The sequence below is a fragment of the Nuphar pumila genome, chromosome 5, assembly GCF_984573655.1.
Source record: "Nuphar pumila chromosome 5, dmNupPumi1.hap1.1, whole genome shotgun sequence".
In the NCBI taxonomy this organism is placed as follows: Eukaryota; Viridiplantae; Streptophyta; class Magnoliopsida; order Nymphaeales; family Nymphaeaceae; genus Nuphar; species Nuphar pumila.
Genome location: NC_143253.1, coordinates 5,040,253 through 5,053,207, shown reverse-complemented (window position 1 = coordinate 5,053,207; position 12,955 = coordinate 5,040,253). Strand labels below are relative to the sequence as shown.

At 42.8% G+C, this 12,955-nt stretch overlaps 1 protein-coding gene across 1 annotated transcript; it reads left to right on the top strand.

Moving 5' to 3' along the window:
- The first annotated feature begins 7,381 nt into the window (after positions 1-7,381).
- Positions 7,382-9,710, top strand: LOC149836558 (uncharacterized). Its single transcript, XM_090007039.1, has 3 exons — positions 7,382-7,549; positions 8,263-8,330; positions 9,038-9,710. Exons 1-3 carry the CDS (start codon positions 7,421-7,423, stop codon positions 9,567-9,569), a joined length of 729 nt encoding a protein of 242 aa, XP_089863165.1. The 5' UTR covers positions 7,382-7,420; the 3' UTR covers positions 9,570-9,710.
- Positions 9,711-12,955: the final 3,245 nt, after the last annotated feature.

Genomic DNA, 12,955 nt, shown 5'->3' with positions numbered 1-12,955 from the left:
AGCGTGCACAGTTCAACGAGTAACATACTGAACTATCGAGCAAGCAACCGAATTAGTAGTGCAAGCGAAGCAGTAGTGCAAGTGAAGCAGTAGTGCAAGCGAAGCAGTAGTGCAAGTGAATCAGTAGTGCAAGCGAATCAGTAGTGCAAGCGAATCTCACGACCCACGACCAGTGTGAACAGACCTTATGTTTCGATAATTACTGGCCTGCGGGTACGCGCAGGCAAAACATAGAAACAACTGAGACTAGTTCGGGCGTCTGTTATTCTATGTATTTTCAATAACACGAATAGCTAATTGAGTCCGCTCGAAAGGGGATGGCATTAGCCGAGAGAGGATTCCCAAGAGGCTGAAAAGCAGTGCCACGGATGCATCCAACTTCTGCAGAAGTGTTGAGCTAACTTGTGTAGCCCCTATCCCCTAACTCCAATGACTAGGGAGGTCAGATCTTTGCCCGTGGGGTGGTTGTTAACAACCTGTCCATTGGAGTTTTTGTACCGATCTGTCATCTCCCTTGACAGACAACCAGAAGCGAACGGGTGCGTTAGGGGTTGCTTAACTAACGACCCATTCTATGTTGTGGTCTTTAAACCACTCGAGCATCTTGCCTGTGAAGGCGAATGTGAGGCCATTTATGTGATTACAGCATTTTGCATTTAACGCTATTCGAGGTCGCACGGCCGTCTTATCCGATCATCGCAGTACTAGACGTGTCGTGCACGATTACAAGTACTCTAAGATGAAAGGGGTATAACTCTTCAATAGAAGCCTTAACAGGAGTGTTTCACAAAGATGTAAAGTTTATCAACTTTACTCTATCTTTTGAAACATCAGTACCTTGTGCCAACATTATACATGTGACTATCTCAAATCACATCCGCTATCGAAGTATCTACATGCCTCGCATGACTCGATATCTGCCTCGATAGACGAGATACGGGTTTCTCAACAGGACACCCGCTAAGAAGTTCGCTCGAACCCCCAATTTGGGATCACCTGAGATATGCCAAAAAGGGCGAGCAGAACTGGCCAGTCACATCCTTCCAAATGCTTCGATTTGGAGCAGTCTTTGATGTCTTTGCGCAGCTCTCTAAAATCTCAAGTCGACTCTGCAGAACTGCGCACACGAAGAGCCAGGATCCTTGTGAGGTATCCCTCTCCTTAAACGGAGGTGTATCACCATCTCCCAACTGAACTCTTGTCGCAAGAGTGAGTGATAGATGTCTCTTGCATCCTCCACGAGGATGCCTTTAAGGCATACGCAAAGAGCAAGAACCTGCACGTTATCTGCAAAAGCAAGGCAATACCAACACATATGCAAAAGCAAGAGCCTAGGCGCAACGACAAAGTAAAGACGGTAAGCAAAAGTGCAACGCAAACCCTCGCACAACGTGCGACGGCAAGTAAAAACTGTAAGCAGGAGTGCAACACAGAACCTTTGCGCGATGCGCAATGGCAAAGTAAAGGACAAGGATCGCGAAACCGCGTCCTTGAGTTAAATGCGTTCTCGTATAAATATATATGATATATATATATATATATATATGCATATATATTTATTTAATTGTCATTTTTAGTTAATTAAACTTAATTTATTTGTCCAAGTCTTCTGTGCAATCTTCCCCTACCTTTGAGAGTTGCAAGCTTGTTGTCGTCCGCGGATGTACGCGATTGGCGACTCGGGTCGCGGAGCACGAGCAGGGTCCATCGTACGACCTGGAGAGTCGCCGGAGAGGAAGGCGGTGGCGGTGGGTCATCGGCGCCTTCGCAACAGAGAGAAGGAAAGAGGTGGCCGGCGGCGAGTCTGGGGGTCGTCGGGCAGAAAGGCATCACCGGCGAGGTCGCAGAGGGGAGGCAGTCGTCGACGAGGGTGGGCTCCGGTGGTGTTGTCGGCGGCGGCGGCCTGGCAGGACTCTTCGGCAAATCACCGAAGGCAAGGGAGAGTCGGGGGGTATCGGGGAGAGAGAACGAGAGAGGAAGAAGGGGGAGGGGGTTCCCTTCGAAACACTTGCCTCCCTGTGTTCAAAACACGAAAGGCGGTGCCTCGATTTGGGTCTGGGTCGGGTCCGGGTCCCGATCCGACCCGAATTATAACTTAATTTTTTTTTTCAGATTATTACATCCTACCCTCAAAAGAATTTCGTCCGCGAAATTACCTTGACCTACATTAGTAAAAATACAAGTCACGGTAATTTTTCTTAATATTTGACCATTCGTCAGCCGAATCTTTGTTCGAGTTATTTACCATCCTTGATGTAAACAAGGGATACCAAAGATCAAAATCTGAGGAAACTCGAAAAAGAAGCCAAAAACATCCGTACTATTCATGTGTAACATGAGTAGTTCACAAAAAACCCAATAATGTTGGTACATAAGCATAACATGTCAAACCATTTAGCTTAACAACGCTAAAAACATCTATAAAATAAGAAAAATTGTATACTTACAGCGCGATGCAGATGCTCAATGGTCAAGAATCCTTACTTCCCTTAGCTCTGATACCAAGTTGTAACGCCCCACATTTCAAACTTGCGAACCTTTTCAGAAAAACAGGCAAGAGACTAGAAATATCTCTTTTCTTCAGAGTTTGTTTATGAAATCAGCGGAAGATTCTTCTTTTGATAAATCATAAGGCAAGCTGACAACTTTGGGCACGTTAGCTAAAAGAACCAAAACTCGCAAGATTCAGATATCCCAAGGAAAATCCGATACAAACCCATAGCGTCCAGGACACGAGCTAAGAGCAGGAAGAAGAAGTCTTGAAGCCATCTTGCAATCACGTCATCGCCCGTAGAGTACCTAATCATCACCTGTACCCATAGAATGGGTTAGTTTCGCGAAAAACTAGTAGGTGCACAAGAGAGGCTACAAGGAACTGAATTAAGTACATTTAATTTAGTAGGTTACGCAGTTTAAAGCAGATATGCAGTTAAACAGGTAAGCAATGCAAGCAGGAGAATAGTGCAAACGGTAAGCAGTTCAAAGCAAGTAAGCAGTGAAACTGACCAACGCAGCATACGATCCATTTGATCATAAGATATGAACTATTACGCAACAAGCTTGTCCTCGTTCCTAGAATGAGGTCTCTGCATCTAATCACCACCAGAACATAGCTTGTCACTCACTACTTCTAACCAATGCTATGTCCTGAACGACCTTAATCTATCCTCATCTCTCAAAGTCTTACGCGGCTAACCGTCACCGGTTATGATGCACTAAGGCGTCATACCTTCTCAGAAAAGCTCTCCCTTCTGTAGAAGGTCCAAAACATGATCACTAACTCAAATCGCAAACGCTCTGGTTCTCACACCTGAGTCAAGCATGTAATCATGCTAAAACAGAAAGCCGAAACTATGAATTCATAGTTGGCTATCACAAACAATCTCAGAAGATCGTCACAACTCACCATAACTTTCTGTGGTAAGCAAAAACACAAGATCCACATCAGATCGCTCGGTCTGAGAGATATATGACCTGACAAGGAATTACTGCCCTGGAAGGCATACTCGGTCTTGGACCATACACTTCCTCACAGGAGTTCACCGTCTTTGCGGCTACCCGTTCGTGGACAGTGTATATCCTCACAAAGATTTTATCGCTCTAGCCGAGTCACCTGATCTTGATCAAACATACTCCTACAACGAAACCTTTGGGAAGCGGGTCCCCAACAAATGCCATATCCAATGAAAATCATTGCGATACACGCATCAACACAAATGACCGCTCTCAGGGTCGATAGCCACAATATGGGCACAAGCGTGCATATCAGCAATATGCATCGTATCACTTTACCTAGAAGCATATAATCCTACGCATCGTGTTATTGCCACAATGAATATTGTAATCCTCAAATAGGCCCTCAAAGCATGTGTAAACGACACATGAGAACGCGCAGATATGGCAATTCAGTTGATTCTATCGGCGAAGGGTAACTAACTCTACCCGTCAGCCAAACAAAACAACTGAATAAGACAAGCACTCATAACAATGCTCGTAAAACATATAATTACCATAAAATGGCTCAGTCCATCGACAAGTAATTAAATTAATTGTAAGGCATAAACCATTACATCACAAGCCATTCATAAGCAATCATACGGCAACAGTTATATCATAATATGTAAGCAGCTTATAAGACAAACGGCCATATCAATCCTAGTTGCCACCAGTTCGTAGATTACGAGCTGTATGCAATCACATCAATCATAAGAGATGCAAGCCAACAAGTGCTACGCTACAATAAGCACCAAACAGTTCGACTAAAGGATAAAGCAAGTCACATTCTAATATGTAGCAACTGGTATAATGCTATTATTATAAGCATTTAACTAGTATGAGAAACTCATTATTACTCTGCAAGGAACTGCGTAAGCAGTTTAACCAACCTGAGTAACGCCTTGACAGACATGCATAGTTCAACGAGTAGCATACTGAACTATCGAGCAAGCCAGCGAATTAGTAGTGCAAGCGAAACAGTAGTGCAAGCGAAGCAGTAGTGCAAGTGAATCAGTAGTGCAAGTGAATTAATAGTGCAAGTGAATCAGTAGTGCAAGCGAATCAGTAGTGCAAGTAAATCAGTAGTGCAAGTGAATCAGTTGTGCAAGCGAATCCGTAGTGCAAGCGAATTTCATGACCCATGACCAGTGTGAACAGCCCTTATGTTTCGATAATTACTGGTCTGTGGGTACGCGCAGGCAAAACGTAGAAATAACTGAGACTAGTTCAGGCATTTGTTATTCTATGTATTTTTAATAACCCGAATAGCTAGTTGAGTCCGCTCCAAAGGGGACGGCATTAGCCGAGAGAGGATTCCTCAGAGGCTGAAAAGTAGTGTCACGGATGCATCCAACTTCTGCAGAAGTGTTGAGCTAACTTGTGTAGCCCATATCCCCTAACTCCAATGACTGAGGAGGTCGGATCTTTGCCCGTGGGGTGGTTGTTAACAACCTATCCATTAGAGTTTTTGTACCGATATGTCCTCTCCCTTGACAGACAACCAGAAGCGAACGGGTGTGATAGGGGTTGTTTAACTAATGACCCATTCTATGTTGTGGTCTTTAAACCACTCGAGCATCTTGCCTGTGAAGGCGAATGTGAGGCCATTTATGTGATTACAGCATTTTGCATTTAGCGTTGTTCGAGGTCGCACAACTGCCTCATTCGATCATCGCAGTACTAGACGTGTCATGCACAACTACAAGTACTCTAGGATGAAGGGGGTATAACTCCTCAATAGAAGCCTTAACAGGAGTGTTTCACAAAGATGTAAAGTTTATCAACTTTACTCTATCTTTTGAAACAGCAGTACCTTGTGCCAACATTATACATGTGACTATCTCAAATCACATCCGCTATCGAAGTATCTACATGCCTCGCATGACTCGATACCTGCCTCGATAGACGGGATACGTGTTTTTCAACAGGACACCCGCTAAGAAGTTCGCTCGAACCCCCAATTTGGGATCACCCGAGATATGCCAAAAAGGGCAAGCAGAACCGGCCAGTCACATCCTTCCAAATGCTTCAATTTGGAGCAGTCTTTGATGTCTTTGCGCAGCTCTCTAAAATCTCAAGTCGACTCTGCAGGACTGCGCACACGAAGAGCCAGGATCCTTGCGAGGTATCCCTCTCCTTAAACGGAGGTGTATCGCCAGCTCCCAACTGAACTCTTGTCGCAAGAGTGAGTGATAGATGTCTCTTGCATCCTCCACGAGGATGCCTTTAAGGCATACGCAAAGAGCAAGAACCTGCACGTTATCTGCAAAAGCAAGGCAATACCAACACATATGCAAAAGCAAGAGCCTAGGCGAAACGACAAAGTAAAGACGGTAAGCAAAAGTGCAACGCAAACCCTCGCACAACGTGCGACGGCAAGTAAAAACTGTAAGCAGGAGTGCAACACAGAACCTTTGCGCGATGCGCAATGGCAAAGTAAAGGACAAGGATCGCGAAACCGCGTCCTTGAGTTAAATGCGTTCTCGTATAAATATATATGATATATATATGCATATATATTTATTTAATTGTCATTTTTAGTTAATTAAACTTAATTTATTTGTCCAAGTCTTCTGTGCAATCTTCCCCTACCTTTGAGAGTTGCAAGCTTGTTGTCGTCCGCGGATGTACGCGATTGGCGGCTCGAGTCGCGGAGCGCGAGCAGGGTCCGTCGTACGAGCTGGAGAGTCGTCAGAGCGGAAGGCGGTGGCGATGGGTCGTCGGCGCCTTCGCAGCAGAGAGAAGGAAAGAGGTGGCCGACGGCGAGTCTGGGGGTCGTCGGGCAGAAAGGCATCGTCGGCGAGGTCGCAGAGGGGAGGTAGTCGCTGGCGAGGGTGGGCTCCGGTGGTGTTGTCACTGGCGGGTGCCTGACAGGACTCTTCGGCAAATCACTGAAGACGAGGGAGAGTCGGGGGTATCGGGGAGAGAGAACGAGAGAGGAAGAAGGGGGTGGGGGTTCTCTTCGAAACCCATGCCTCCATGTCTTCAAAACACGGAAGGCGGTGCCTCCATTTGGGTCCGGGTTGGGTCCGGGTCCGGATCCGACCCGAATCCTAACTTAATTTTCTTTTGAGTTTATTACAAGTTTCATGAAAAATAACAAAAAAAGTGAGAAAAGCAAAAACTCATATGAGTATCATGGTAACCTAACCAAATCTTATATATAGTGTTTTGTATCACGATATCATGGGTGGTAGACAGCCTTGTTTGCATCAAATGGTAAATTTAACCATACAGATGTGTTTAGCATAATTTATTTATTATATTAAAAGGTTTTGTCATGTTCAATACATGATAAGAAAGCACCATTTTTTAGATGGTACACAATTCATGAAAATAAGTATACTTTAAAAATGGTATAAAACATCATATCGCAGTCAACTTTTACACATAAAAACAATAAAACAGAATATGTTAAACATGATCCAACTTTTCAATTTTGCTTTTGGAGCATGGATTAGATCTATGTAAATCAGGTGTGTACTACTATAAGCTATAGTTGTATTTAATATTAGTTGCATTCAAGTGATATATATATAAAGAGAGTATTGTCGAGTCGCGCACCTCGTGTCAGACGGAAAGGCCGTATAGTTATGTTGAAAAACAATTGTAAGGCCATTAGCGGCGGTCACAACTGCTGCTAAAGGCCTCTTTTGCACAGCAGCACACACCATACATCGGGCACGCGTTTGATGGGGCATCCACCATTAGGTCTCTCTCTCTCTCTCTCTCTCTCTCTCTCTCTCTCTCTCTAACAGTATTTGTGATAAGGTATAAAATAAAGAGAAAAGAAAGATAAGAAAAATTCCAAAAGAATATTGGCCCTTGTCAAAAGGCAAAAATCGAAGGGCATAAATACCAACTTGCCAAGGCCATTTCCATTCCATTGTCAGCAGGGATTTGGTTGCCATCTACGGGGAACTCTATGAGTCACCGGTCCGGAAACATCCCCGTGGCTACTGTTTCCCGGCAACCATCTAGTGGTAACCATGACCCTTTATCTACTAATTGGTGGGGGACCTCCTCCATCCCTCCCGCCTTGACATACCAACCGGTAATGTGTTGTAGCTGATTTTTTCACAAATCATCTACTAAATTACTAAGTACATGCAGCGGTCTCTGATTTTGCTTTATATATATATATATATATATTGGTAGCTGCTCACGCGTTAGGTGCTAAATAATACCTGCTAAATGGGTTTTTCTTCTTTTCTGATGTTTTTTTTCTCAGTTTTGACCCTATAAATATGTTGGGCATGATCGGTTTACAAGGAATCCACACCTGGATTATGTGTTTTCGATGAGAAAATTGATATTTGGAGCCTCAAAAATTTATAAAGATTTTAGATACCGTTGATTTTTTGAACCTTATAAAAACCCATCAATGTGTCGGAATCGAACGCTTCAAGGGGTGATCCCTATAAAATCAAGTACATAGATAACATATGTACTGTCAGAATTTATAAATAAAATGAAAAAAAAACGAAAAACCCATTTAGCACCTAACGTGCGAAGATCCTAAACGGTTTAAAAGAGAAAGAGAAAGACTAAAGAGTTTTATTTCCTAATTAACATCCTAAACTGTTTAAAAGAGCATAGTTATAGGTGTTTTCTTAATCTAGACTTACAGATCAAGGCATTTTTCATGTTCTGTTGCATTCTAAAGCACGATTTCTTCCTTCTGTGTATCTCAATTCTTACGTCATGCGTCATTACTTTTGATGGGACACACCAAATTATGGTTACTGAAATATGCCATATTAGCAGGAGGCCATGCTAGATCCTTGGCGTTTATTCGAGGAGAGGGTCAGAACCGGACCTTTTGGCTTAATCGGGTATGTAAGCTCTTCCCTTTTTGTCACAAGTCATAAGCCTAATGTAAATCATCGATGCATGAGCATGCGTGAAAATGAAGTAAAGTGAGGCAAGGTAGAATATGAGAGGCACACTTTTGTGTGCTGCTGCACTTAAAGTGTGCAATTGCACCTAGAGGTGTCATGGGGTCGGGTTTGACCCAGACCCGTACCATGCTCTATAGTGTCAGGGTTTTGTGATAAACAAGATCAGGTCTGAATAGAATTTGGGTCGGACCCAATGGTCTGATTAATATATGGAGTCGGGCAAATATATAGCTACCCAAGGATAGAGATGGCAGTGGACCGACTGCCTTGCCCCGTTTGGACCGGGATGAAGGGCATGAAACGGGGATGAAGGTTAAAATCTATCCCCGTGTGGGGATGAAGGCGGGGATGGACTTACGCTTTTCCCCGCCCCGCCCCTGTCCCAATGGCCGTTTAGCCCTGCTCCCAATCCTTTAAGGGATGATTATAGACTAAGGGAAAACGGGGCCCCGCCTTTTGGACCGGGGATGGAGGACATGAAACGGGGATGGAGGCCGGGGTGGAGGTTAAAATCCATGCGGGGATGAAGGTTCGGATTTTGAAACTGGGCAGGGGTGAAGACCTTGTCCCCCCCCCCGGTCCACTGCCATCCCTACCCAAGGATGCACCACTTATACATAATTAATAGCTTACGGTGGCAGGTTTCCTTCACACCCTTATTCACCAATCTACATCCTCTCTGTGGGAGACCAGACGGCAGAGGACGTGAACCCCATGCTCGTAAGCTTCGTGAGAGAGTCACCACCAAGAGTGAGAGGACCCCGGCACCTCACCCCCCCCAGGGAGGAACACCAAACTGCAACCCTCACCCAGCAAGAATTCAACCAAGTAATGAATAAGATGAAGAAGCAAGTGTACAAGCCCAAGACAGGAAGTAGATCTTCCAAACGCACCACCAATGAAGATGATCAAGAATGCAACATCTGCTTAGAGAAGTTTTCGCCTGGCCAAGATGTGATGATGACTCCCTGCAATCACCTCTTCCACGGAGCGTGCCTGGAGCCATGGGTCAGCAGCCACGCCAACTGCCCTGTCTGCCGACTCGCCTTCTCCCACAGAAGCCAAGAGCTGTCGATTGCGAATGCCCACATGGACGATGTGAGCAACGACGACTTCCTTTCGCTGCTGAGGGCCATGGAGGAGGCCTTCAGTTGGATAAACCTCCGCCGTTGATCAGCATATTATTGCTAGTTTGTGGATGATGATGAAGATTTTCGTTTCACCTTCAACTGCCGATATATATATATATATATATATATATAAAGTGTGCCTATCAGGCTTCGTATTAATAAAAATCTATGAAAGAAAGATTGGTAATATGATCTGGAAATCAAGCCACCAATTTGGTTTGTTGGCACGAGCACAAAGTTTAAGTAGAGTTGTATGAAAATCACACAAAACAACGCAATTTGAGAGGTCGTGATGGCACATGGCAGCAGGTGACAGTGTACAGCATTTTGTGACGGAGACAGAGCAAGGAAGATTTTTCCAATTTCTCAATACAAAACATATAGGAAACTTTCAAATTTGATAAACTCTCAAAAAAGGTCCATGAGTTATCCTCTCATGCTACATTACGTGTAAATTAAGATGTGATGGATTGGTTTTTTTTGCAAGAACCGGCTTCTCGGTTTCATTAATAGTCGCAATCATCTAGTTCATCAACATAAATCCCTAAGTCTCTTCCGCATACCAAAGACTACACCCAGCTTTGGCCTCACAGCAAAGGCCATGAACCCATGGATTTCAGACTCAGTGATGCCCTGTAATAGTTGGAAGTGCAAACCCATTTTAGGTTGTAAGTCAAAGTCAATTGTCGTATAGTTAAGAGTTGGTAGTTTTGTCGTGTAATATAGTTAGAGATTTTTTAGGCCAAGTTGACATTTGCATAATATAATAATATAATATGGGCAGCATGATCTTAGAAAAGTATTAATGTGAGGTTATTATGTAAGTTACTCTTTAAGATATATAGTGGGTAACTCTCATGTAATGAATGTAGTAGGTTATGTAATGCTACATGTCAACTATAGAGCCATTGAGATGGCATATGAAGAGTAGGGCGGTGATATGAGTTATGTGAATTAACTCATGCAAAGTGGTTCATGTCATTAGTGAATCCTTAAGTCAAAATTCATTAGTTAGACATGTAACTCATGAAAGGAAGGCAAAAAAGTTGTCATTTATAAATAAGAAATGTGTAAAAAAGAATCTTTATCTTAATATGTAACTATAGGCTATGCATTTTGAGTATGAGTAAAGAATAATATCCAATAAATTGATGTTTTTGAGTGTTTATCTTTCTCCAATATACTGGTGTGTGAAATTGAGAGGCCTTTTAATTTTCTTTCAAAATTGTATTAGAATCACAATGACATTTAACAACATGCTTCAAGCTCGAGTCCTTCATTTTATTAACAAACAATTATAACAATTGGTACATCCAAATGAAGGCTTTATTGAGCTCTCAAAAGTATTGGAAGGTAGTCAATGATGAGTACACCAAACCAACAAATACTCAAACTAAAACTATCATATCAAATGATGATAAGAAAGTTCTCAAGGTGAATAAAGAAAAGACAAAAATGCTCACTTAATCATCTACCAAGATATAGAGTAATCTACTTTTAAGATAGTTGCACTGGCAACCAATTCGAAGCAAACATGAAATGTTCTCCAAAACTTTTATAAAGGAGTTGATAAGGTGAAAAAGGTATGACTTCAAACTTTAAGAACCAAGTTGGAAACACTCCTAATGAAGAAATGTGAATCAATATCGGATTATTTTTCAAAAGTTATGGTGGTTTCTAATCAATTGCAAAAAAATAAGAAGAATTTGAGTAATGTTCATATCATGAAAAAGATTTTATAATATTTAGATTTAAAATTTATTATCATAGATCAACTCATGGTCTTTCTTCAAACTCATAAACAAAGATTTGCAAAGAAGATTAATGCTCTATTATAACAAATTTTGCAAAGGAAGATGTTATTCAATGAAGCAAGGTCTAGCTAAAAAAGTCATGTCTAATCAAATAGAGATGAGCATGACTTTGGCAACACCAATGATAGAGTTGAAAAAGGACAAGCACAAGTAAATAAATGTTGTGATGGTAAAATGGGTAATCAGCAAAGGTATGATCGCTCAAATATTCAGTGTTTCAATTATAAGTAGTAGGGATGGCAGTAGACCGGGTGGAGGACAAGGTCTCCACCCCCGCCTCATCTCAAATTCCTGCCCTCCATCCCTGCATGAGTTTTGATTTTAACCTTTATCCTCGCCTCCATCCTAGTTTCATGTCCTCCATCCCCGGTCCAAACAAGGTGGGACCCTGTTTTCTCTTGATTCACTGCCATCCCTAAAGAAGGATCGGGGAGGGGGATGGGGATGGAGCGAGGCAGGGTGGGGATTGAAAATGGGGACGGGGCAAGACAGGAAAAAGCATAAGTCCATCCCTGCATGGGTTTTGATTTTAACCTCCATCCCCGTTTCATGTCCTTCATCCCCGGTCCAAACGGAACAAGGCGGGGCAGGGCCTCATTTCCCCCCTGTCCACTTCCATCCCTAATAAGTAGTATTAGTACCGAATGTAAATTTAAAAACTCTAATGAAAATAATAAGCAACAAACAAGACTTGAAAAAAAGGTTGATGATGAGGTTTTTGTAGCAGAGGTTCACGGTGGAAAATGGCTCTTGCAAGGAAAGTGCATCCATTGATGCCAAGGAAACTACAAAGAGGACCAAGTCGGTCTGCTTCTCCAGTTCACTTTCTGCGCGAGAATTCCTTTTGGAAGAAGAGTCTCTGGTCAAAACCTGATTGAGGATATGACTTTTTGTGGACTAAGATAATCTAGAAATCAAGCCACCAATTTGTTTTGCTCGGACAAGCACAAGTTTAAATAGAAATTTTGAAAACCAGAAAACAATGGTAATTTGAGAGTTCGTTATGACATATGGTAGCACAGAACTGCGTAGCTTGGTTTGTGATGGAGACAGGAAGAATTTTCCAATTTCTGAATACAAAATATATATAGGAAACTTTCAAGCTTGATAGTCTGAAAAAAAAGGTTCATGCGTTTTCTCCTGCTACATTACGTGCAAAGATGGGTCAGATTTTTCGCAAGAACCTGCTTGTTCATTTCATTAAGGCCGTGTTTGTATGCCAGGACAAACGTCACACGAGCAGACCAGGTCCTGTGCAGCAGGATGACATTTGGGCTGTCATGAACACAGTGGCCCTGCATATCAAACGCGGTCGGTCCCCGCATGGGTTTGTCGTATCGAACGTACCCTCATAGTCTTAATCATTTTCATTGACATAAACCCAAGTCCCCTTCACCTACGAGAGACTACACCCAGCCTTGGCCTCGTGGCAAAGGTATTGTCCCCTATGGATTTCGAACTCAGTAACAGTTCTATCAACCAGGCAACATTCATGAGTTACTTCTACTATATGAGCCGGAGGCTCCATGGGCTCGTTTTTGGTACTTGGCAGAAAAGGAAAAAGCGTGCTTAGCACTGCTGTACTAAATAACAAAAAGGCCAGAACATGAAAATT